This window comes from Manis pentadactyla, chromosome 8, assembly GCF_030020395.1.
Source record: "Manis pentadactyla isolate mManPen7 chromosome 8, mManPen7.hap1, whole genome shotgun sequence".
NCBI lineage: Eukaryota > Metazoa > Chordata > Mammalia > Pholidota > Manidae > Manis > Manis pentadactyla.
Window position 1 is genome coordinate 131,599,202 of NC_080026.1, and position 23,496 is coordinate 131,622,697.

At 47.7% G+C, this 23,496-nt stretch overlaps 1 protein-coding gene and 1 long non-coding RNA gene across 23 annotated transcripts in view; one reads left to right on the forward strand and one right to left on the reverse strand.

Moving 5' to 3' along the window:
* Positions 1–23,496, forward strand: part of TACC2 (transforming acidic coiled-coil containing protein 2) — a 213,132-nt gene that overhangs the window by 17,084 nt on the left and 172,552 nt on the right. For 2 of the 22 annotated variants that reach the window (XM_057506403.1, XM_057506407.1), the window contains exons 1-3: positions 5,556–5,865; positions 11,778–11,867; positions 17,888–17,947. The exons of 1 other annotated variant lie outside the window; for it this stretch is intronic. In XM_057506403.1, the coding sequence (XP_057362386.1) occupies positions 11,835–11,867; positions 17,888–17,947 (93 nt within the window). In that variant the 5' untranslated portion in view covers positions 5,556–5,865; positions 11,778–11,834. Of the gene's footprint in view, positions 1–5,550; positions 5,866–11,777; positions 11,868–17,887; positions 17,948–23,496 lie in introns of those variants that run through there. 19 more of the 22 variants (XM_036898707.2, XM_057506400.1, XM_057506402.1 and 16 more) reach the window with 16 other exon arrangements.
* Positions 876–4,788, reverse strand: LOC118919116 (uncharacterized). The gene is made up of 2 exons (XR_005027373.2): positions 2,195–4,788; positions 876–1,762 (listed from the first exon to the last, which is right to left on the reverse strand). It is a non-coding gene; the product is annotated as an uncharacterized LOC118919116 (long non-coding RNA).

The following is a 23,496-nucleotide window of genomic DNA, read 5'->3' on the forward strand; positions in this document are numbered from 1 at the left end:
TACAGTGAAGGAAAACTTCAAAATGACATTACGTATCCTTGTTATTCAAACGTCCTCCGTCAGCCCATTTCAGGGGACTGTCCACTGGCCCTTTGGCCCATCATTCTCTGTCATACACCATTGCCCAGGTTCAGCCTCACCTCCACTTCTCGCTCTGATCCTGTGTCATCTTTTGAGACCTCCTACCTCAGGAAGAAACCGAAGTTACTCTCATTCACATGGAGAGCAATGCAAGCATCCCATTTTACTGAGCGTCAGCTCCTGCCAATACTCAGCACCTATGGAGATTAAATCAAGTTCTTTACCCCAAATAAAGACTGTCTCTTCCCAAGAGGAATTCCAGTGCTAGTCTTGTGAATAAGCCCAGGCTAGCCTATTGGAGGATGAGGGAGAGTTGGGATGCCCCACCCAACAGCTGGAGCTCTTTAAATTTGGGCAACTTACCTAAAGTCCCTGGCTTTATGTTCATCAAAATCCATCATCTATAAAATGAGGGCATTAGATAGGTCAGTGCTTCTCCACAGTAAGCCAGTGGCTCACTGGTAAGCAGGTAGATCACAGGCATGCCAAGATTTTGATCCCCTCAACTCTCGGTGTGGCCATGCGGGGCCTTGGCAGTGGATGAGACCCTAAGCAGCCCTGTCCACTTCCACAAGTCAGGGGCTATGTGAGGGTGATCATATTATGTGTGTCAAGATGTGACAAGTTTGGGAAGCTCTCTGATAGCCTAGAGCTATAGTCCCTCCCAATTCTACTAGCTTGTGATAGAGTGATATTTGGATGACAGGAACTCTGCATTGTGATTGGGTGATAATTTGTTGGTGGCAGTGGTGGGGAATCCTAAACAACATATTATTAAAGTTAGAACCAACAAATGGAGGAACTTACTTTACTCATGCATATAACTGAATGCACATTTATTGGGCTGCAATGCAGAGTCCTAAACCAGGAGGAAGAAGACATGGACCTGGATCCCAGCTCTGCCAGCATATCCATCAGGAGACAGAAATGCCTCCGTTATTTTAACAGAGAGAATTTAATGTAAAGAATTGTTATCTAGATAGCTGCAAAGGCAAAGAGCAAGCCCTGGTACGATGGAAGGGAGCCATGGCAAGAAGCAGTTACTGCCCTTAAGGTGCAAACAGAAAGTGGTATTATTAAAATTCACAAGTGTGGAGGAAGGGGCCCCACGGAGGAGAACGTCAGGCCTGTTGGTGGGAAGCCCCTGCCTGGGGGACTGGTGCCCATGAGGCCAGCTCTGTAAGGGTGGGGACAGCTGCAAACCGGACCTCACTGTGGCGCTGGGTGGGTCTGCGGCCACCCAGTGAAGTGTGTGGGGGTGCTGCCTCCAGAAACAGGAGCAGAGTGCAGGCCTTCCTCCTTCTGCCTCCGGCTTCTGCCCCCTCCTACCAGAGCCTCACAAGGGGCAGTTGGCCAGGCAGCAACGGCGTTTGCAGAGTGCCCCAGCATCTGAATCTGGGGTTGGAGCTGAGAAACAGCAACTTATCAAGAGGCCCGCCTCCCCCAGCAGAGGGGCTGGGGGCCCCGGGGGTGTCTCTGAGCTCTTGGGCCTGAAAGCAGGTGATTTCTCAGTTCCTCATAATCCTCACGCGCTGCAAGACTGGACTTTTCACATCAAAATTCCCAGGTGGCCTCAGAGATGGAGGAGGGAAAAAGGAAGCTAAAGGGACAGTTGAAGGAAGAGCTGTCATTTCACTCAAACCCACAGAGCAGCCAGGGCCTTGGTGTTCCTGGAGGTCCCCTGCCAGAGCAGAAGGAAGGCAACATCTCTTAGTAAATCCTTTTCCCAGGCTACGGCTGTTTGTTTGTATTAAAACAGAAACATGATAACGGAGCTAAAAGTAGCTGCATGCTCAGCTGTGCAAGGTAGGGAGTTAGAACAACCGAGTTCAGCCGCCGGAGGGAGAAGCGGAGGTGTCCTGCCTGCCTGGGACGGGGCTGGGCCATGTGCGGGGAGAGCGGCTGGCTTAGGTCGCCGGGCTTGTCCGGCGGCGGAAGGAGCTGCTGGGCCAGGTGAACCCGAGCTCCCCTCCGCGAGCGAACAGAACCTGGGCTCTCCCAGCCTGGGCCTCCCACATCCTCAGCTGACGCAGGCCCTGGCTGGCGGGAGGCTGCTGTGGCTGGACGGCAATGCCACAGCCCAAAATGGGGGGGGGGGGGTGTCTCCTCTGACCTTGCTGGTCTGATCTGGCGGCGACTCTGCACCCGCAGAGGCCTGGTGGGGGCCTGCCTGGAGGAAGGAAGGCCGCCTGCGGGAGGTCTGGTTCCGGTCCATGCTTGCTGTGAGACGCGTATACATCACTGCTGCCTTCTGGGACTCAGTTTCTTCATCTGAGACAGGAGGGGGCAGCGAAGATAATCTCCAGGGTCCTTTCAGCTCCGACAATCTCAATTGCTCAAGGGCAGCAGAAAGATCAAGACGCATTAAGCCTTTTGAACAGATACACTTCTAGCACATACAAAAAAGAGGTTTTTAAAAATAGAGAATAAGAAACCCTAAACAGAAAACTTGGTGCATTGGGTTGATGTATCAACGCATTCCAATAGACTGTTCTCACGGGACAGTGGGAGGTTAGTTGCAAAACCTCTTTGAGCTTTGTTATCATGGATGAACCGGGCCTTGTGTGATCCTGTCTCTGATTCTCCAGCTCCGTGCACCACCCCAACCTGGGCACAACATGTAAAATGGGGCATCAGCGCAGCCTGGACACCACAGTCTGGCTTCTGAGCTGCATCCTCCCCCCACACGCTGCTCTTCTACAGCTGAGCTGCAGGGCCGGTTCTCAGGACTCCATTTCCCCTCCGTTTCAGACTTGGCCCAGGTCCTGCTTCCCCAGCTAAGCTCTTGGCTCCTCTCAGCAGCGCTCTGGCCAGGCCGCCTCAGCCACGGTGGTTAGCCACTGACCCAGACCCTGACCTATACCCTCTTCTCAGATCAGTGAGGGGTATCCCATAAGCTGGGACCTTCCCAACCGGCTTTGGCTGCCAAGACTCCACGCTCTACTCTAGAAGAAAATGAACAAGAGAGGAAAGCAGTCAATTACCTTTGGACTCTTTCCAAGCATATCTCAAGATGGCATTGCTGCATCCTTAGTTCACAGGCAGGGTTTGGGGCACTGGACTCCTTCTTTCCCCTCTTCCTCTCTGCTGGTCTTGGGCCATGTGACTTGATCTCTCTGGACTTCAGTAGTTCATCTATAATAAAAGCAAATACCTGACCCATAGCTTTGCTGTAAGTATTAAAGAGAACAGAGCACCTCAGTGCTTGGCACATAGAAAGAGCTCAGTATTTATGGAAGGCATGAAAAACTGAATAATGAAGCAAAGACTGCCCTGGTTTAGATTCAGTCTTTTGCAGCTGTGATGATGTGACACCAATACACCAGTAGTTGAAACATAAAAGTTCTCCCAAACGACTAGCTTTTAAGACCAATTTTATATTTGAATCTACAGGATACTAGGTGGAGGTCAGATGGCTGTTTGGACTCCTTACATAGAACAAGTGGGTAGAAGAACCTTCCTGAATCCAGTCTTGTTCATGGCAAGCCACCTTGAATGAATTAGAAGCCTAAACTGTGGATCGTTTTTGAAGAAGTGCAGGGGCCACACGGAGGGACAAGGCAGGTGTCAATATTTTAATGCAAATGGCTTGATCAAAAGTTCTTGAAACCACTTACTTTCTCCTTTTTGAGGCTGTGTTATCATTGTCTTAGTGAACATGTGTTTCGTCCGGCAAACAAGTCAGCTTAGCTGAGCTCTTAGTGCAGATGCACCGGTGTCTGATTAGTAGCATCTGAATTCATGATTTTACTGAAAGGATTTTGAAAAGGCAATATAAACTTTGTTTCACTGAGGGATTTGCCTCCTGGGGCCTCAAGGAGATCCTACTGCCAACAATAGCCAACAATAGCCAACAATACTCTGTGCCTGAGCAGTCTATCATGACAGCAGGCAGAGTGCTAGGTCCTGGGATGGGCTCCCAAAGTCTGTATCTTCACTTGCTCTCTCCCCCGATGGCAGTGGCTGCCTCTGGTGCCTGGGGGTGGCCAGGACAGCAGTGGTGCGGCAGGTGTCAGTGAGGATGTCCGGTGTGCAGGCTTACGGCACGGTGGTCCAGGGGCCAGTGATCCAGCACCCAGTGAGGCTGCAAGCTGTCAGGGGCGGTTGTTCGTGGAGGACTTGGTATTGCTGAAATGGACACAACTGAAAGTAGAACACTGAATGTTCCCCACCATTTTGGGTGAGCCTCTCTCTCTTCTCCTCCGCTCTCTTCAGGAGTGAGCCCCCAATTGCCTGGAATCGCTCTTGACCCCCAATTGGCTCATCCAAGATATTTCCCCTAGAAGAATTCTCTCTGATTTCGTGCATTGGAGCGGTGGCATGGCGAGGAGGCAAACATTCTTGTTTTCTGTCTCTCCACCCTCAGTTGTACAGAAACCTGACATCTGGTATTAAGAACACAAAAGCAATGGTTTTCAAATTTCTGACCCCCATAGTGGATTTCTTTTTTCAGACAATAGCCTGTGCAGAACCCCAATATGTCCATACATACTTTATATTATTACTCTATTCACAATGCTGGTTTCTGTCTCTCTGGATTTGCCTATTCTGCACTTATCATATAAATGGAGTTGATTGCTCAGTATGTGACCTTTTCTGTGGTGGCTTCTTTCACTTAGCATAGTATTTTTGAGGTTTGTCTGAATTATGGCATGTGCCAGTCCTTTTTATGGCTGAATAATATTCCAATGTGAGAATAATCACAATTTGCTTACCCATCTGTCTGTTGAAACAGATACACTTCTGTTCCGTTTGCACCAGAAGTGGGGCACTCAGATCTTCCTCCACAGGCAACTTGCCTCCGCAAGGATCTCCTGATGCTCCTCTGAGTTTGGTAGGATACCTGGTCTCCAAGAAGCATTTGATAATTTTTAATATTTCCCTGGAGGGGTCACACCTTGTGGCAGGGGGAAGGGGCTTCTGCAGAAAGATTGAAAGACTCTGCCACTTCCAAAACAAAAGAAAAAAAGAAAGAGAAAAGAAAGTGGTTGCAATCATGAAAAAGAATGGCTGCCTAGTACTGACTGGAGAAATCCTGGAAGGCAGGAGGCTGCTGGGCAAAAGGGTGTCTGGGTGGCGGCCCTTCCGTCCCACCCAAGGGCAGGTCTGCCTATCAGAGGTCTGGGCAAGCCTGCTGTTTTTTATGACTTCACTTGTTGCAACTCAAGCCACACCTTAGTAAGTACATTCTGCACACACCACACCACAAACAGGGTGCCAGACTGCTGACGCCATCACATCTCCACAAGTTTTCTTTATCTTTCCACATTACTTACAGCAGAATTTTCCCAGGTGCAAAAGGAACGCTTTGTGCATTTTCCTCCTGTCTAGAAAGAAATGCTTGTTTCCCCTTTTAATGCATAAAGCAGAAGAAAATGAGGACGCCCTGCTTCCTGGGACAGGACAGTTCTACTCCCTTAGGTGCAGCCAATCAGATCACAGGGCCAGTTTTAGTTTGGATAAGCCTTTTCTGAAAGGAGCCCCACTAATGTGACAACAGGGGAAATCCTCTATGTGAAAGGCCCTGGACGCAATGCGCCCGGAAATGCTGATTCCACGTTTGTGTAATCACGGCTGGCTCTGCACGGCCGCAGCCCAGGTATGAGGTGCAGCTGGTTTGTGTCAGAGTCAAGGGTGGAGACAGGCTGTTTGCCCAGCTGGTTGAGGTGGCTCAGGCTCAGCTCAGACCTCACCTGCTTCTGAATGGAGGAGGAGGCCGTCCAGCTGCTGAAAGGCAGACTTTCCGTGGGCCCGCAGCCTTCAGAGTCACAGCCCTTCCCCAGCGTAAGTAGCCGGCAGAGCTGGACTCGCCTTCCTTTCTGGGCCCAGGAGAGCCCGAGGGGGTGGCAGCCTAGGGCTCATGAGCAAAGAGTCTGCAGCCAGGCCTTCCCTCTGTGGTTTTGAAATGTACATGGAGCCAGAGAAGTTGCCTTTCTCTTTAGTCTCTTTACCTTTCAAAAAGTTTGTTGGGATGCCCTGATGCTTAATAAAGTCATTGAATTTAATTTGGTGAATAAGTTTCAAAATTCAATGTTTCATTGAAGTATTTGAAATGCCAGCTTCATGTGGTTTAATCTGTCGGCACGAGGAAATTACAATGTGTGATAAGGGCATGATGACTGTCACACTCAACGTTGTTTTCTAGTGAGGCATCATTTTCCAAATGAATGTGAAAGGTGAACTGAAGTGATCTATTTTAAATAAATGAAGGTTTTTACCTTTGGTAAGTGAGCATCTGATTTTGGGGAGATCCTTCTTATAAACAGTAAATGGTAAGAAAGGATTAAGGAATTGTATCCTTGTGATTCAAGTGTTAGGAGCGAGAGAACTGATCACTACAGCAACGTCACTCACAGTTTTCTCAGTTTCTGGGCATTTTAGTTGGGTCGGCTCAAAATACTGGCATTTTGTTTTCCAGTGAAATTCATAGCTCAGTACACAGAGACCTGGTAGCTGCTCAATGTTAGTTGAATGGATAAACAAATCAATGGACAAGTTCTGTTTTAAGAAAGTCAAAGTTTTCTGAGGAAATCCTGGTAACAGCCATACCTCCCTGGAAGAAATCTCAGGTTACAAGACCAGAGACTGACTTCTACGGGCAGCCGTGGCCTCCCCACACTGGGTCTTCAAGCCCCTCGCCTTCTCCAGTGTCACGTTCCCCACTGGAGTAGACTGGTCATCTCTAAGGCTCCAGCTTGAAAAGTATAGACTTTTCAAAGTTTTCTGTAACTTTGTTTCTCCCTGTAGAAAAAATGAAGGTAACAACCTGTAACTCTAGGGGAAAATAAGTTTCCAGCCTACGGCAAAATACCTTTAAAACCAAAATCAGTCAAAGGGAGAAATAAAGTGGGAGAAACCTGTTTATTGCTTACAAGCAGTCGTCCACTTGTGCTCACTGAAAGGGCATCTCGCCGCGACCCTCCTTACCCCAGAACGACTCAGGAGACGCGGGCCCACACAAGAGACTTTATTATCTGAAAGAGAAAACGGCTGCCCCCAGAGAGGGGGAGCAGCAGCTCGTGGGTGAGGAAGCGCATTTTTAAGGAGTAGGGGTAGGGGGTGTTCTGCGTTGGTGATTGGATCTTAAGGGGTGGGGGGGTCTTAGCCGCCAGAATTTGCCTTCATTCCCATCTTTTTCTTTTCTTAATTGGGCCTCTGGGGAACGGGGTATAGAATCTCATTCTCTAGCTACTTCCTGCTGGAAGGGGGTGCAGATTCTGGGGTTGGCGAGGCCATCGCTGTAGAGTTGGGGAAGGGCGGTCATCCCGAGATGATTCGTGATGTCATCTAGCTGGTTTCGTTATTCTTCGTGAGAAGGCCTTGATAGCCCTGGAGGAGTAACTGGTTGACAGTATGGTTAGAAATTTTCAAAATTTGATTTTGAATGAATTTTTGGAATAGGTTAATGAAGCAGGGAAGGAAAAGGAGAAGAAGAAGAAGAAGAAAGGTAGTAGGGACTAGGAGGGGCAGGAGCCAGTTGAAGGGGTAAGGGGACGGATTGTTAGGGGAGTTTTCTAGAAGTTTGGAGGCTTGTTCACAGAGGCGTTTTGTGCCATCCTGGACGAGACCGGATTTGTTGGTGTAGAAGCAGCATTGTTTTCATTGTTTTTGGAGTGGGGCACATATGCCGCCTTAGGCAGCTGTAAGGAGGTCCTGTTTGGGTTGTAGATTACTGGAGGATTTGTAGTCTGTGGAGTTGAGGGTGAAAGTGGTCCTATCGGGATGGAGGAGAATTGTGAAGCATACATTTCTGAGGTCAAGGACAGAAAAGTGAGTGGTGGAAGCAAGAATGGTGGACAATGAAGTACAGGGGTTAGGGACTGCTGGATGCATTGCAATAGCAGCTGCACTGATAATTCTTAAATCTTGACCTAGCCTACAAGAGCCATTAGGTCTTTTGACAGCCAGTATCAGGGTGTTGTAAGGGGAATTGGCTGGTCACAAAAGGCCCTTTCGTAGAAGGGGTATTGAGATTGTGAGGGGACGGAGGCAGGGTCTTTGAGTTTGATGGTTACGGATGGGCAGGTGGCGACAGAGGAGGTAGAGGTGTCCCCAGACTGTGGGGCGTACTTGGCAGGGGGGTAAGGGAAGAGGGGAGGGAGGTGGGTCTGGGATGGTTTGGAGAGCAAGTAGGAAAGGGATCGAAGGCAAGTCGGGGTTGAGGCGGGGGCCCAAGGTAAAGGAGGTAAGAGCCCCTCGCTTGGACAGAAGCTCTCTTCCCATAAGGGGAGCCGGACAGCAGGGGATCACTAAAAAGAAATGAGAGAGAGTGATGCCCTTAAAGAGGCAGGGAAGCATGGGAGTTTGTAAAGGTTGGTAAGGTGTGTCCTCTACCCGACTATAGAGAATGGTGAGAGGGAGGGAGGTCCCCAAAACTCCTTCAGGACTGAGTAGGTGGCCCCGGTGTCCAAAAGGAAAGAGATGGGCCCTCCCGCTACCACACTGGTCACCCTGGGCTCCTGTGCGGTGATGGTAGTGGTCGGGTGGGGGAGTCCCGGGCCCCCTCAATCATCAGTTGCCAGACCCAGAAGGTCTGTGTGTGGAGTGTTAGAGCTGGGTGGCCTGGCACCTCTCGGTGTGTGAGGACAGTCAACAGCCCAGCGTCCCTCCTGATGGCACTTAGGGCATGGACCAGGGGGGCTTCCGGGGATTTGGGCAGGCTCTGGCCCAATGACCCGTTTGACCACATTTGAAGCCTGGACCAGGAGGCCCTCCTGGCTGCTTCCTAGGAGGTGAGGATACCTGAGCACCGGTGGTTGGAATAGGTCGAAAGGCCTTAGCCAGCATTTGATATTTTTGTTTACGGGCCTTTTCATCTCTTCCATTATATACTTTAAAGGCCACTGCCAGGACTTCTGCCTGAGGAGTTAAGGGTCTCTTCTCTAGACGTTTAAGTTTAACCTTAATGTTGGGGAAACTCTGGGTGAAGAAGTAGGTCATTAATAATTGTCTCCCATCTGGGGTCTCAGGGTCTAGGTTTATATATTGTGAAAGAGATTTGGTGAGGCGGTCTAGGACATACAGGGACTCTCAGTTCTATCCTGAATGACCTCTTGGAGTTTTTCATAGTTAATGGCTTTATTGGCTGACTTCCTGAGAACCCGCCATGAGGCAGGTGATGAATTGATCTCGACTCATGACTCCCCTGCCGTATTATAGTCCCAATTAGGGTCTCGGTCAGGAACCGCCTCAGCACCAATTGGATGAGCTGGAGTAGTTTGGTGAACCTCATCGGCATGAGTTCTAGCCTGTTTGCAGACTCGCCTACGCTCCTCGGGCAAAAGTGTGTTGGATAGGATCATGTGAATATCATGAGAGGTAAGATCATATGACTGAGTTAGGTACTGGAACTCTTGTATGTAAGTAGCTGGGTTGGAGGCGAACGAGCCTAATCTTCTCTCAGTTTGAGATAGGTCGGAGAGAGAGAAAGGGACATGGACCCAGACGATGCCCTCTGAATGGCTACTTCCCGTTGTGGGGCTAGGATCTGGGTTCGAGAGCGAGTGACTGGAGGGCTTGGCATGGGACTGGGTGAGGGAAGGGAAACTGGTTGTGGAGGAGGAGGAGGTGCTGCGGCTCCTGCAACGGCACTAGGGGAGCTGGGAGGGTTGGGATTTTGATCTTGCAGAGAAGGAGGTTGGGGCGGGAGAGGAACTGGGGTTTGAGATCAGTAGGGAGGAGGTTCATCAGCAGGGTCAAAGTCAGAGGACGTGGTGGGAATTGGTGGGTGGTGGGGTGAAGTTTTTTAGAGCGAGGAGAAGATGTTTAGGATTGCAGGGGAGACAGAGAGAGAGAGCTTGGTTCAGAGGCAGGAAAAAGCCTGGATATATGGGATCTCTTTCCATTTGCCTGTGCGCTCACAGAAGTTGTATAAGTTGCAGAGAATTTTAGGATCTAAAGAGCCATTGGGAGGCCATTTAGACTGATTGTCCAAGGTATATTGTGGCCAGATCTCATTACAGTAGCAAATAAGCTTAAAAGGTTTGAGATCTGGAGTGAGGTGGAGGGGTTTTAGATTATTGAGTAAGACCCTAGCAGTGAATGTTTGGGAATGGAGGGGCCAGATCCCATGGTGAGAATGAAACCATTCACAAGTTGCTGAGGCATCCCAGAGCAATTGAGAAGGTCGCGGAGAAGACCAGACACAGTTAGGGGGTCGTCACCACCTCTAACCGAGTGGTTGAGGCAAAAACACCGAGGAGGCTCGGTACCTTGTACCAGGAGTTTATGAGTAGATAAAGGAAGACCGGGCCTCAGTGAATGAGGATCCTCACCATGGGGAGGCAGAGAAGGGTTGACTATGGGGATCAGCCGTGACTCTGAAAGTCGTGGTTGGGGTGCCCCTGTCCCGGAGGAGCCCTTGGCGGTGCCAGACACTCAACGGTCACTTTCCAGGTTCCAAAGAGACATTTAAGTTGACCATGAAGGGGAGACTCACCAAATCAAAGGCCGGTGTTGGGCGAGAAGACAAGCGACTGGGGAAATGGACGGTGAGCCCGTGGAGGAGGATCAGGCAGTGAGGGTTCCCAGAGCAACTCAGATTCCTGGAGGAGGAGCAAAGTCAGTGGGAGAACCTCATCCGAGTCACAGCACCAATGAAAGGGCATCTCGCCATGACCCTCCTTACCCAGAATGACTCAGGAGACACGGGCCCACGCAAGAGACTTTATTCTCTGAAAGAGAAAATGGCTGCCCCCAGGGAGAGGGAGCAGCAGCTCGTGGGTGAGGAAGTGCATTTTCTAAGGAGCAGGGGTAGGGGGTGTTCTGCATGGTGATTGGATCGTAAGGGGTGGGTGACCATCTGGTCGGTGGTTATTGAATCTTAAGGGGTGGGGTTCTTAGTGTACCAGAATTTGATATGGAAATGCCTGTTGATATGGAAATGCACTAAGCCCAGGAGAGAGATTCTGGAATCCCCAGTTCTGCTTATGTTCTGGGGTCCCGTGAAACTCAGCTGGACGCTGCCCGCAAGTGTCCCGGGCTGCCTGTGAGCTGTGCGGGAAGCGTGCTCTTTATGATGACGATTAATAAACGAAGTCACTGTGTGAGCCCCACAAAATGGGTCTAGTTGTCCCAGCAGCTTTCCATGATTATTTATTCCTTGTCTGGCCCCAATTATCCATTTTCCTCAGTGAGAAAACCATTCTGCCCTAATGAAAGTATGTGTGGAAGTGAAACTGATTCGATGAAACAAGTGTTTAGAGTAAAAAATATAGAAACCATAGGTTATTGAAGAGAAGTGGCTTTCACGCCTCCTGATGTTCTACACTGAGCTCCGCTGTCACCGACAGTGGGAAGCAGCCACCCTCTGGACTTGCAAGCTCAACACAATTAGAAACAGAAAACACTCCGACAGAGGCACCCCTCAAGCTCTCTTTGGCAGAAGGGACCCTTTTGTCACTCTGTATATCTACGTGTATTGTGTATGTTGGCATTAACTCAGAGACTGTGACAAACTCGTGTTGCAGAAGAGTCTGCCAACCCCGGGGGTGGGGAATAGAAGCACCAGCCCAGACTGGGAAAGAAGTCTGAGTGGCACACTGCAAAAGAGAACCTTCCCAAAGCCCTTCTCCATGATGTGGCTGCAGAGATAAACATTTCCCATCACCTGGCTTTTGCATCTGGGGAGATGAGCGGACAGAAAAGCCTTAGGTCTTCTTCAGTTTTACAGATGTGTGTACACTTTTGTTTTCCAGTCGCCTCTGATAAAATCCTGAGGGACACTGGGCGCTCTGACGCGACACTGAGTAGCCATGGGCAACGAGAACAGCACCTCAGATAACCAGGTGGGTGTCAGGGAGCTTCCCCCTCCACCTACATGGGTCTCCGGACTGACCTTCACTAGACTTGTTTCTAGCATCTTCTCTCTGCCCTTGAAGGAGGAAGCTAAAACAGATTTTATACCTAGATACATTTGGGGATATGTATGTGTCCATCTAGGTATTTTTCATTTCATTTTCAAATGCTCATATTAATCTAGCCCCAATTTTGCACACTATAGAAACTGGTTTTACTTTCCATTTTGTGCTTTTGAAATCCACCTAATGGGAGTTAGACACACTTTTCCTGGACTGTGCCCCTCTCTCTCCCCCCCGTCCACGAATGAGCATCGATGTAGCAGGGGAGGTTTACCTAAAACCTTTCCCACACTCCTCCCCTGAAGAAAGTTATGGCCTTTAAAAAGTGATCTTAAAATCTATCAATGTTAAACAGATTAAATGTGAACTATAGTTTCCATGATAGGTAAGGTTTTCCCAACTAGGGGATGAGCTTTGCTTAACTGTACATAAGGCTAGGAGATTAAAATATATTCAAATTTTATCATTACCCATTTTAAGTTTGAGAGTTTTACTTCAGTGCCCTGGTGAACAAAATCAGAAGACGCTTTCCTATTTAACTCACACACAATGGAAGTTTCGGATTAGTGGTGTTGAGTTCTTTGAATGGGAAAGTTGGCTAAAAGCCAGCATGATGCACTTCATTTTTCCCTCTTCCTTTTCCTTCCCTACAATCTTCTTTTCTTAAACAGGAAAACAGGAATCATCAGAAGAAAAGGTGGCAAACTCCAGTCTCTAGGGACAGGCAAGGAACACTAATTGTGTTAAATGACTGGGTGTGAGACAATAGGGAGAAGCAGGTGCTGTGGCAGACAAGGGTTTCCTGTCCTACTGTCTAAAGAAGGTGGCCACCCTCAACTCCAGCTGATGGTTGCCACGTGGCAATGGGGGCTCAGTTCTTCAAGAGGAGCCAGAAACCCATATTTTTTTCTATGAAATCTTAATTTTATAATTAAACATTTTACTTTAAGGTAATGGTAGATTGGCATACTGTTGCAAGAAATAATACACAGAGATCCCATATACCCTTTACCTGGTTTCCCCCAAGTGTAACATCTTGTAAAATGAATACAACATTACAGCGTAGATACTGACATGGATACACTCAGATACAGAACATTTCCATCACCAGAAAGTTTCCTCTAGTTTCCCTTATAGCTACACCCACCTCCTTCCTGTCCCCCATTCCCAACCCACCACTACTTCTTGCTTGTTCTCTAGCTCTACACTTTTGACATTCTGAGAATGTTATATAAATAGAATCACACAAGATGTGGCCTTTTGGAATTGGCTTTTTTTCACTCGGCATAATTCCTGAAGATTCGTCCAGGTGGTTGTATGTCAATCGTCAAATGTTGTTGTGCTGGTTGTTCATTCCTTTTAATTGCTGAGCCCTACTCCACGGTACAGACGTACTATGGTTCGTTGAACTGTTCACTCATTGAAGGACATCTGAATTGTTTTCCATTTTGAGATATTACAAATAAAGCTGTTATGAACATTTACATACAGTATTTTATGAACATAAGTTTTCATTTGTCTGAGAAATGTTCACAAGTGCAATTGCTTGATCATACGGCAGGTGCATTTTTAGTTTTATAAGGCAGTGCCTGTTTGCTAGAATCCTGGTACCACTTCACATTCCCACCAACAGTATATGAGCGATCCAGTTTCTCTACATTCTATCATTTGTTGTTGTCACCATTTGGTGGCGTCACTATTTAGGGCTGCCATTCTGATACGTGTGTTGCGATACCACACTGTAGTTTTAATTTGCATTTCCCTGACAACTGATGATGTTGAATATCTTTCATGGGCTTATGACCACCTGTGCATTCTCTTTTGTGAAATATCTGTTCATGTCTTTTGTCTAATTGGATTTTTTTTTCTTACTGTTGAGTCTTGAGAGCTTTTTATATGGTCCAGATACTAATCTTTTGTCAGACTGTGGTTTTCAAATATTTTCGTCCACTTGTAGCTTGTCTTTTCAGACAGGGCCTTTTACAGAACACAGTTCTTATAAGAAATGATTTATCAGTTTTTCCTTTTACAGATAGTGCTTTTGGTATCAAGTCTAAGAACTCTTTGTCTAGCCTTACATCTGGAAGATGTTCTCCTATATTTTTTTCTAAAACTTTAATAGTTTTACACTTTGTGTCTAAATCCATGATCCATTTTGAGTTAATTTTTGTGTGAGGTGTGAGATTAGAGTGAGGTCCCTCTTTTGCGTTTTTGTGTTGTTCTGTTTTGCCTGTGAATGCCCATCTTTCCAGTGCCGTGTATTGAGAACTCTAGTCTTCCTCCACTGAACTCTTTCCCACGTTTGTCAAAAAGCAATTGATCATATTTGTGTGGACCTATTTCTGGGTTCTCTATTCTGTTCCACTGATCTATGTGTCCCTCCTTCCACAGATACCATGCCATCTTGATTATTGCTGTTATATAGTGGATTGCTATAGCAGTCTTGATTACTGCTGCTGCATATCTGTCTTGAAGTCAGGTAGAGTGATTCCTCCCATTTTATTATTTTTCAGAATTGTTTTAGCTATTCTAGGACCTATGACTTTCCATATAAATTTTAGAATAAACTTAATGTCTACAAAATACCCAGCTGAGATTTTGATAGGAAATGCACTAAACCCTGTAGATTAACTGGTGAGAATTGATGTCTTTATCATGTCAAGTCTTCCAGTACATGAATACATCGTGTATCTCTCCATTTATTTAGGTCTTCTTTGATTTCTTTCATCATCATTTCATCAATTTAAACATGTAAATCCTGCATATGTTTTAAGTTTACACCTAAGTATTTCATTTTATTTGCAGGGATTATAAATGATACTGTGTTTTTAGTTTTGGTTTCCACATGTTCATTGTTAATGTATTGATTTTTGTGTGTTCATTTTGTATCTTGTGACCTTGATGAACTCACTTATTATTTCAAAGTTTTTTTTGTTGATTTCTTGAGATTTTTCTATGTAAACAATCATAGGGAGAGTTGCATTTCTTCTTTTCAATTATGTATGCCTTTGATTTCTTCTTCTTGCCTTATTGCAATGGCTAGATATTCCAATACTGTGTTAATTAAGAATGATTGGGTGGACATCCTTGTCTTGTTTCCACACTTGGAGGAAGGCATTCAGTCTTTCACTGTTAAGTAAGATTTTAGTTGTAGGGTTTTTGTAAATTCTCTTTATCAAATTCAGGAAGTTGCTCTTCTGTTCCTAGCTTTCTGAGTACGAGTATTTTTATCATGAATGGGCATTAGATTTTTTCCAAATGCTTCTTTCTGTATCAATTGTTGTAATTATATGATCTTTCTTCTTTGGGCTATTGATATGTTAGATTGCACTAATTGGTTTCTGAATGTTGAACTAATCTTACATACTTGGAATAAATCCAACTTAGTCATGCTGTATAACTGAAGCTTTTTAGATTTGATTTGCTAACATTTTGTGGAGGATTTTTGTGTCTAAATTCATAAGAAATATTACTTTGTCATTTTTTATCTGGTTTTGGTATCAAGGCAACACTAATCTCATAAAATGAGTTGGGAAGTTCTCCTTTTCTATTTTCTAGAAGACGTTGTGTAAAGAAATCTTACAATTTTCACATGTTGGCAACTAATTTAAATTATTTTTAAACACACTGTGGGCCAAAAAAATGTTCCTGCTGTCTGGGATTGGCTCATGTCCTACCTCTTTGTAATCTCTATTAAAAAGAATGTTCCATCTTGTGTTTTAGAGTGGAGAAGGGCTCGGCCATTGGTTGAATGACTTCGTGCAGACGTGGTACAGAGCACTATACTCATATATAGCAGCTGTTAGTCCTGTTCATTAACAAACCAAACAATTCAGGTTCAACATCTTCCCTAAGGTCTTACAGATGTGTTTGGGCCCCACACTCTCTGCAGGCCCCACTGCTGGCTACAAGCAGGATAGAGCACTGGTTCTCGGGGGGCGGGGGGGTTGCTTTTGCCCTCCACGGTTGATAAACCCTAGACTAGAAGAACATTTGTCTTACCTGCATTAAGAGAACTCCTGGTGGCAGTGGGTGAGCTTCTCTAACCTGAGATGAATTTCTACCTGAATGCAGGCAAAATTAAAGTAGCTCACATTTTCCCTTCATTCCCTTCGCTAAACCACTGTCCAGAACTGAAGGCTGGTTTACTTAGGATAGACTCACAGAAATGGAATTGCTCCATCAAATGAAGAGTGAGTGTTTAGAAACTCTTGCTCTATCTATATCTGCATCTATATCTATGTCCAAAATGCTTTCCAGAGAGATGATCCCAATTTATGCTTCTCTGTTTATACTTCTCAGGGGATGAGAATGCCCATCCCACTTTATCTTTGCAAGCAATGAATATTTTAATGTTTCAGATCTTTACTGATTAGAAAGATAAAAATGCTCAGAGGTTTGAAAACTCTCACTCCACTCTACCTTTCCCCCACTTCTCACCTCCTGCCAGCTCCCAGCCCTATCCTCCCCCCTCAGTCCCCTCTAGAGCAGACAGGAGACGGATGTTTCCCTGGCATTGCAAGTTTTCTCATCTCCAACCTCAGCCAGACAGGACCCAGTGGGGCATTATGGACTTGCCCTTAGCATTCCAAGATCGAACAAGGTTTACGATCCACAGAGAAGCACGTGGGAAAGAAGCACAAGTATGAATGAAGCTGCAGGATTCAGGGCCCCTCCACAGGGCTGGTGCCCCAGACCCATCTTCCCACTGTGCCCTGGATGATCTGCAATCACTCCGTGTTCCTCACACCTAAACTCAGCTTCCCTCCCTGAACCTCTCCTCCTCTGTGCTCTGATCTGCCTTACCACCCAAGACGGAAATCTAGGTCACCTCTGACTCTACCCACTCCCCTTCTCCACACTTCATAAATCACTCTATGATTAATTAATTAATTAATTAATAATGGCTTGGCCATTGAGCCTTCTGAGTTTCTCTTTAATTAGGACTTTTTTTGGTTGTGGAACAGAAACTTGTCTCCAGTGACTACAAGCAGGGAGGGCTTGTTTGCCTTACAGCATTGAGAAGTCAATAAATCGACTGCCATGGCCCCTGAGTCCAGAGGTTCAGAAGATGATGCTAGGGATCTCTCCTCCCAGGATCTTGCCCTGCTCTCCACTGTCATTTCTGGGTGCTCAGGGGGGTGCCCTCAGCATGGTAGGAACAAAAAGGTGCCACCAACAGCTCCAGGCTTCCATGCTTGCAGCAAATAGTTCAGCTAATGTTTGATGGAGGCAATACCACCCACCTGCCCGGGAATGTCACACCTGGCCAGGCAGAGCGTCAGTCACCCAGGGGCTGTGTTCTGTACTTTAATCAGTCCCTCTAAGGAACCTTACTGGCTCTGATTGCTCCATTTGCCCTCTCTGGAGTCAGTCACTCTGTCCCTGAATGGGGACACTGATTCACCAGCAAAAAGGTAGCACATAGCCATGATGATGCCTTTTCTCTCTGACAGTACATTTTTCCTGTCTGCCGCCATTGCCACAATCCCGTTACCCCACCCAGATCCCTGCAAACACCTGCAAACCAGTTTCTCTGCTTCCACACTCCCCTCTCCCATCCATGCCCATGGTCCTGTGTCAGGGGCCCCTTCTCTGTGAGGATGCATTCAGAGGTCCCTGCAGCCTGCTTACAAGTGGGCACTTAGAAGGACAGACTCAGGCCTGAAGGACGCCCTGTTCACAGATGAAGGACCAGGCATTGAGGACCAGCCATGTCACCAGGGCAAAGGATGAGCGGCAGGCCCGCCCAGTCCTCCCTGGGGCTGCAGGTTCCTCTCCCTCCAGTCAGATTTCCCCTGGTTGTCATTCGGGGGTGGGTGGGGGTGGGCAGGTGGGAGCACCCCAGAAAGCCAGGCCTGGGAATAGAACAGGCAAAACGTCCCTCTGGTACTGTGGGAATCCTGTCACTGGGGCCCATCCTGATGGCGAGACCCCTTTACTTTCAGCAACAGGACTCTGGGCTGCATAACGTCATCCTGTGGCCTCCGCACGCTGGACTTCCGCAGGTAGTGGGCATGTGTTGTGCGTGGTCTGCTGTTTAGCACCCTTCCCAGTGAATGTCTGGATGGCGCAGACTTTGGGCATGGCCCGTCCGCTTGGGGCTTTAGGTTTCCCCCTCCTCTCCTCCCACCGCCTCCCGCACCTGCCTCAAATGAGCTGTAAAACCTCCGTAGACTCTGGAACCCATGTTGAGGTTCTTTAAAATAACACGTTGGTGTGCCTCCTGAGATGTGGCTTGGTTGATCCGCTGTGAGATGCTGAATAAGGCTATGCTCTCCACGTAAGGAAGATGCTGGGAGCCAACGCTAACCCTTCCGCATCTTCTGCTCTGATTTCCTTTCTCCTGGAGTGAGCTGGGAATGGCCTCGGGGTCCCACTTCTGCCACCTGTGGGCAAAACAGATTTGTTGTCAGAAAGATCAAATCCCCAGTCAGCTGTCGGTTTTGTTGACGTTGTGCAATACCACAGCTGGCCAAGTCCCATGGCTTGAGCTCTCCACACAGCTTTGCCTCTCACCAGGAGGAGGGCAAATTGGAAGCTTTGCATCCATTTCCCAGAGATTTGTCCTGGAGAGCATGGAATAAAGGCTGGTGTGTGCTTGTGGGTGTGGTCAAGGGAAGGCAATACCACACCACCTGCTCTGAAATGTCACACCTGGTGAGGTGGAGCATTAGTCACCCAGGGGCTGTGCTCTATGTTTTAAGAAAGGAGCCGCCCGGCCACAGGGCGGCTGCCAGGTAGGTCTGCTTGGCATGCCTGTTTCTCTGTTTCTCCCACCAAACAGTGACACTTGCAGTTGTAAAATGACTTAACCCTTTGTGCAGGGCATTGTGAAGCCTTTTCACATGTGTGATTTCATCTGATGGTCATTGAAATCCTGTGAGGTGGGCAGGCCCAGGCTGGGTCAGTGGTTTTTCACACTGGCTTCTTCAGTCTAGCTCAGGACTTTCCACAGTGCTTTGCAGCACAGCTCACGGTGTCAGTGACACGCTCCCACATCTTGATGTGGATGCACGTTTCATTCACTCGGTGAACAGAGATGGAGCCCCGTGGGGGGCACACACTGGGTTACGTGCTATGGGTCCAAAGAGGAAGGGCCAAACTGCACCTGTCTTGGGGAATTCCCTTCCATCCAGTGGGGGATTAGAACAGAAGCAAGGGAACAAACAGGCAAACCAGCATGCAAATAAAAACATTTTTTAAAAACTTTATTGAGTGCCTCTTGTTTATCAGGCACTATTCTAGCACTTGCAGTGAGCAGTGGATGGTTCAGCCGTAATGTACTCTAGTGCAGCCTCCCATCCACAGGGAAAATCAGACAGCGAGCTTAGCAGGCAAATAAATACATGATTTCCAATGGTAACTGAAGTCAGGAGCTATGTTTTTTTTAATGTGGTAAAATATACATAACATAAAATAGACTTTCTAAACCATTTTTAAGTGTGCAGTTCAGTGGCATGAAGTGTATTCACACGGCTGTGCAATCACCCCCCTCCAGGACTTTTTCGTCTTTCCAAAATGAAGCTCTGTTTCCATTAGACAGGAACTCCCCATCCCTTCTCCCCCAGCCCCCAGCAACCACCATTCCCCTTTCTGTCTAGGACTTTGACAACCTGTAGGTGCTGCATGTAAGTGCAGTCACTCAGTATTTGTCCTTGTGTGACTGATTTATGTCACTTAGCATAATGTCCTCAAGGTTCATCCATGTTGTAGCACTTGTCAGAATTTCCTTCCCCTGTAGGACTGAATAGTATTCCATAATATGTATATTCCACATTTTATTTATCCATTTGTCCATTGATGATGGGCAGTTGGGTTGCTTCAACCTTTTGGCTATTATGAATAACACTGCTCCAAACATGGGTGTACATGTATCTGAGTCCCTGCTTTCAATTATTTTGGGTATATACCTAGAAGTGGAATTGCTGGGTCATAGGGTACTTTCATGTTTAAACTTTTGAGGAATTATCAAACTTTCCCATGGCAGGAGCACCATTTTACATTCCCACCCAGCAATGCATGAGCTTCCTAATTCCTCTGCATCCTTACTAACACTTGTGATTTCTGTTGCTGTTGCTGATTAATTACAGCCTTGCTAGTTAGTGGGCGTGAAGTGGTAGCTCGTTGTGGTTAGAGGCCGTTTTTGACGAGTGGTCAGAGGAGCCCGCCCTGCAGACCTGATGTACTAGCAGGAGGCGGCCACGTCAAGTTCTGGAGAAGGAGTATTCTGGAAAAGGGCGACATGTCTGAGAGGAATGAACTGGTTGTATTTTAAGATCAGCAAAGAAAGCCAGTATAACTGGGGAAGAGCCGATGAGAGAAATTATGTTGAGATAAGAAGCTAGGGAGGTAGGTAAGGGCTATGTCTTGTAGGTCATTATCAGCCTTGGTGAGGAGTCTGGCTTTATGGCAAAACCATTGGAAGGTTTTCAGCAAAGGAATGACGTGAACCGATTTGAGATTTCAAAAAAAGGGTATGGTAGCTATGTAGAGAATGGTCTTTAGGGGGCAGAGGGCAGCAGCAGAGGAGGGACGTTAGTTAGGATGCTATTTAGAAGCTGAAGATATAGATGATTGTGACTTGGAGTGACGTGGTGGGGAAGAGGGTCCCTGGATTAGGGCTCTAATTTGAAGGCAGAGAGGGTCGTCTCGATGATGAATCAAATTTGGGGGTGAGGCAAAGAGCAGAACCAAGGATGAGCCCTAGGTATTTGGCCTGAGCCACTGGCTAGCTGGGAATGTCATTTCCTGGATGGAGAGGATTGACAAGGGGCAGGTTTAGGGTGAAGGGAGCAAATCAAAATTGCTGGTTTGTCCATAAAATCTGAATGCCAACTGGGCACTCCAATGGTGAGATCTAATAGGCATTTGGATGCACAAGGTGGGGAGCTGGAGGGTGCATGTGAGTCCTGAGCAGTGGTATTTAAAGCCATGTGACCGGGCGAGATCACCTGGGGAGAGAGTGAGAGGTGGGAAAGGGGACCCAGGTCTAAGCCTGAGATGCTCCACCATCCAGATGGGAGCCCTGTGGGGAGGGGGTTATCCATGAAGGAGTCAAAGTTGACTGAGGACCAAGGAAAATGAGGGACCTGGGAGGCCATGAGAGCAGAGCGCCAGGACGTAGAGAGGGTACAGCAGCATCAGACGCTCCTGCAAGACCAGGAGCAGAGGCCTGTCCCTTGACTTGGCACCTTGGAGGCCACTGGTGATGAAGAGCACCTTGTCTGGCCCCGCAGGCCCTTGACAAGCAGTTTTGGTGGAAGATGGGGTTATATGAGTGGCGGGTGGAGATGAGGTCAGATGCGGAGGGTCTCTCCTGAGCAGCTGGAGGGCAGGGGGACAGCAGGTTCCTGGGGAGACTGGGCCTTCACACGGCCAGCCAGGGAAGTGGGGGTGTGAGGCCCAATAGGCCTTCTCTTCATAGTCTCTTGGCAGTGGGCTGGCAAATTATCTCAGGGATGTTTCAGTTTGGAATTTTTTGGCAACAACTGATTTGTTGAATTAATTATTGGCCTTTTTATCTTAACTGAAGAAGTCAAGTGCAGTGACATCACAGCCGCCTGACCTCTGGGTCCCGCTGACCGGTCACAGTTATTTCCTCTTTCATCAGCACAAACTCTATTTAAACTCTGTAGCTTAGCAGTGTGGCCTTGGAAGGGAAGCCACTGATGCAGGAAATGCATGCAGGCTGGACTGACGTCCATGTGTTGATGGTTTCTCTGAATGTGCTGAAGCCTTTCAGCGGCTGACCAGCCCCCTTGTGGACTCCTGTTCCTGCGGGCTGGGCCTGGGGATTACTCCTGTTCCTCGCCCCTAGTGACTGACTAGCTGAGGCCCCCAGGCAGGCAGGCAGCTCTCAGGGAGCACAGGGCAGCCTCAGGCACTAAAATGCACAGCTGTGACTCTCACCAGGCCCTAGGTCTTTCCTTCCTGGTGACTCCCTTTCCTGCAGACATGTTGGTTGGATATGAAGAGAAATCCATCTATAAAATCAAGGCTGTGGAGGAGACTGGCCTGGGGGTAGGACAGTTCAGAATGTCTGGGAGATCAGCTGAATGCCTAATGCTGAATGTCTCAGGACAGCCTGAGCTGTCCCAGGAGCAGCAGGGTCCCAGTTTGCATCCCTCTTTGGGGCAGAGGTGGAGGTGGCTCTGTAGGAGAGTAGCATCCATCTAACTGGGGTTTTGTGCATCCTGATTTGCATGGAAGGATGTTTGGTGAAATGAGGCCACATCAGCCCATAAACCCTAGTCGCAAATGTGCCTGACAGGGGTTCAGGGTTCTTTGCTGAGTGCTTGGTCTGCGAGGACCTACCGAGGGCCCTGAGCTCCGAGTGCGAGGATTCCAGAGAGGAAGGGCAACACCCAACCCCCCTGCATTACTGGCTTCTGGACTTTCCCTTGGCCATGGGATTGTCATGATACCTGCTCCTGGCTCAGATGATGCTGGGAGAAGGACAGCCAATCCTACTATTGTAATGGCCTGACTTACAAATATGTGATCATTAAAAAAACTCTTTCAAAGGAATTCCATTGTCTGGATGTTTGTGTAGTTAAAGGCCCAGAAAAAAATGATTTTCAGCTACAGAAGCTGAGGTCAATGCTATGAAGCAAGAAAACAGGGATGTAGCCACCTGACCCTGAGCATCTGGAAATGCTCGTCTTGAGAGCTACTGATTGAGCTCAGAGCTGAGGATGATCAGGAAATAAATGGGGCCAGGAGGGTGGAGGGTCACTGTTCCCGTCTTCCCCAGCCCAGCCTCGTCGGGGCAGGTCTCCCTGGTCCTGGCTTAGCGTCCAACAGGCAGCCTGGGACTAAGATTTGTTCCCAAAGGCAACCTCAGCACTGTGGTCTCAGGCTGTGAACTATGACATCCAGGGACCACAGGTCCAGGAGGACAGGAAAATCCATGCCACATGAGCCATCCCTGGGGTCTTGACCACCCAGAAATGAAACAGAGCACATCTATCCTTAGGGACAAAGGTTAGATGTAGCCCAGGCACCTTGCGATTAGTATATGGTTTGTTTGATCAACAGCCCGTAAGTATGCCATGTGTTGTTTAGAGCTACAAATGCTTGGGGCCCCAAGTTTAACTTGGATGGAGCTTCTCTAGTTTGCAAGGACCCCGAGGATCCCAGCATTATGATAGCATTACCCGAGCGCTGGCAGAAACAGCATCTTCTCATTTTCTAATGGCAGTAGGTGGGTGTCTAGGATGATTGAACTGTGCTTAATGGGAAAGAAATTGAACAAAGCCACAGTTAACCAGCGTGAACTCAATGCTCATAACAGTGGAGAGCTCCTTCCTGTGACTGCTACCCCAGCTCCTCCTGTAGGGGTCATCCAGCCCGGAGGGCTGGTGCTAATTTTCACTGGAACAATTATTAAAGTTTGTGAACTGCATGGCTTCAGGTTTTGGCCAAATGCATCTTCTGAAGAATCTGATTAACTGCCTTAGCTCTAAGCTGAGATAGCCATGGGCTGGAGGGTAATGAGTTTTAAATCAGTTTTTTCTTTGTAATAATAATAATTAGCATGTGTGAGTGTCTACTA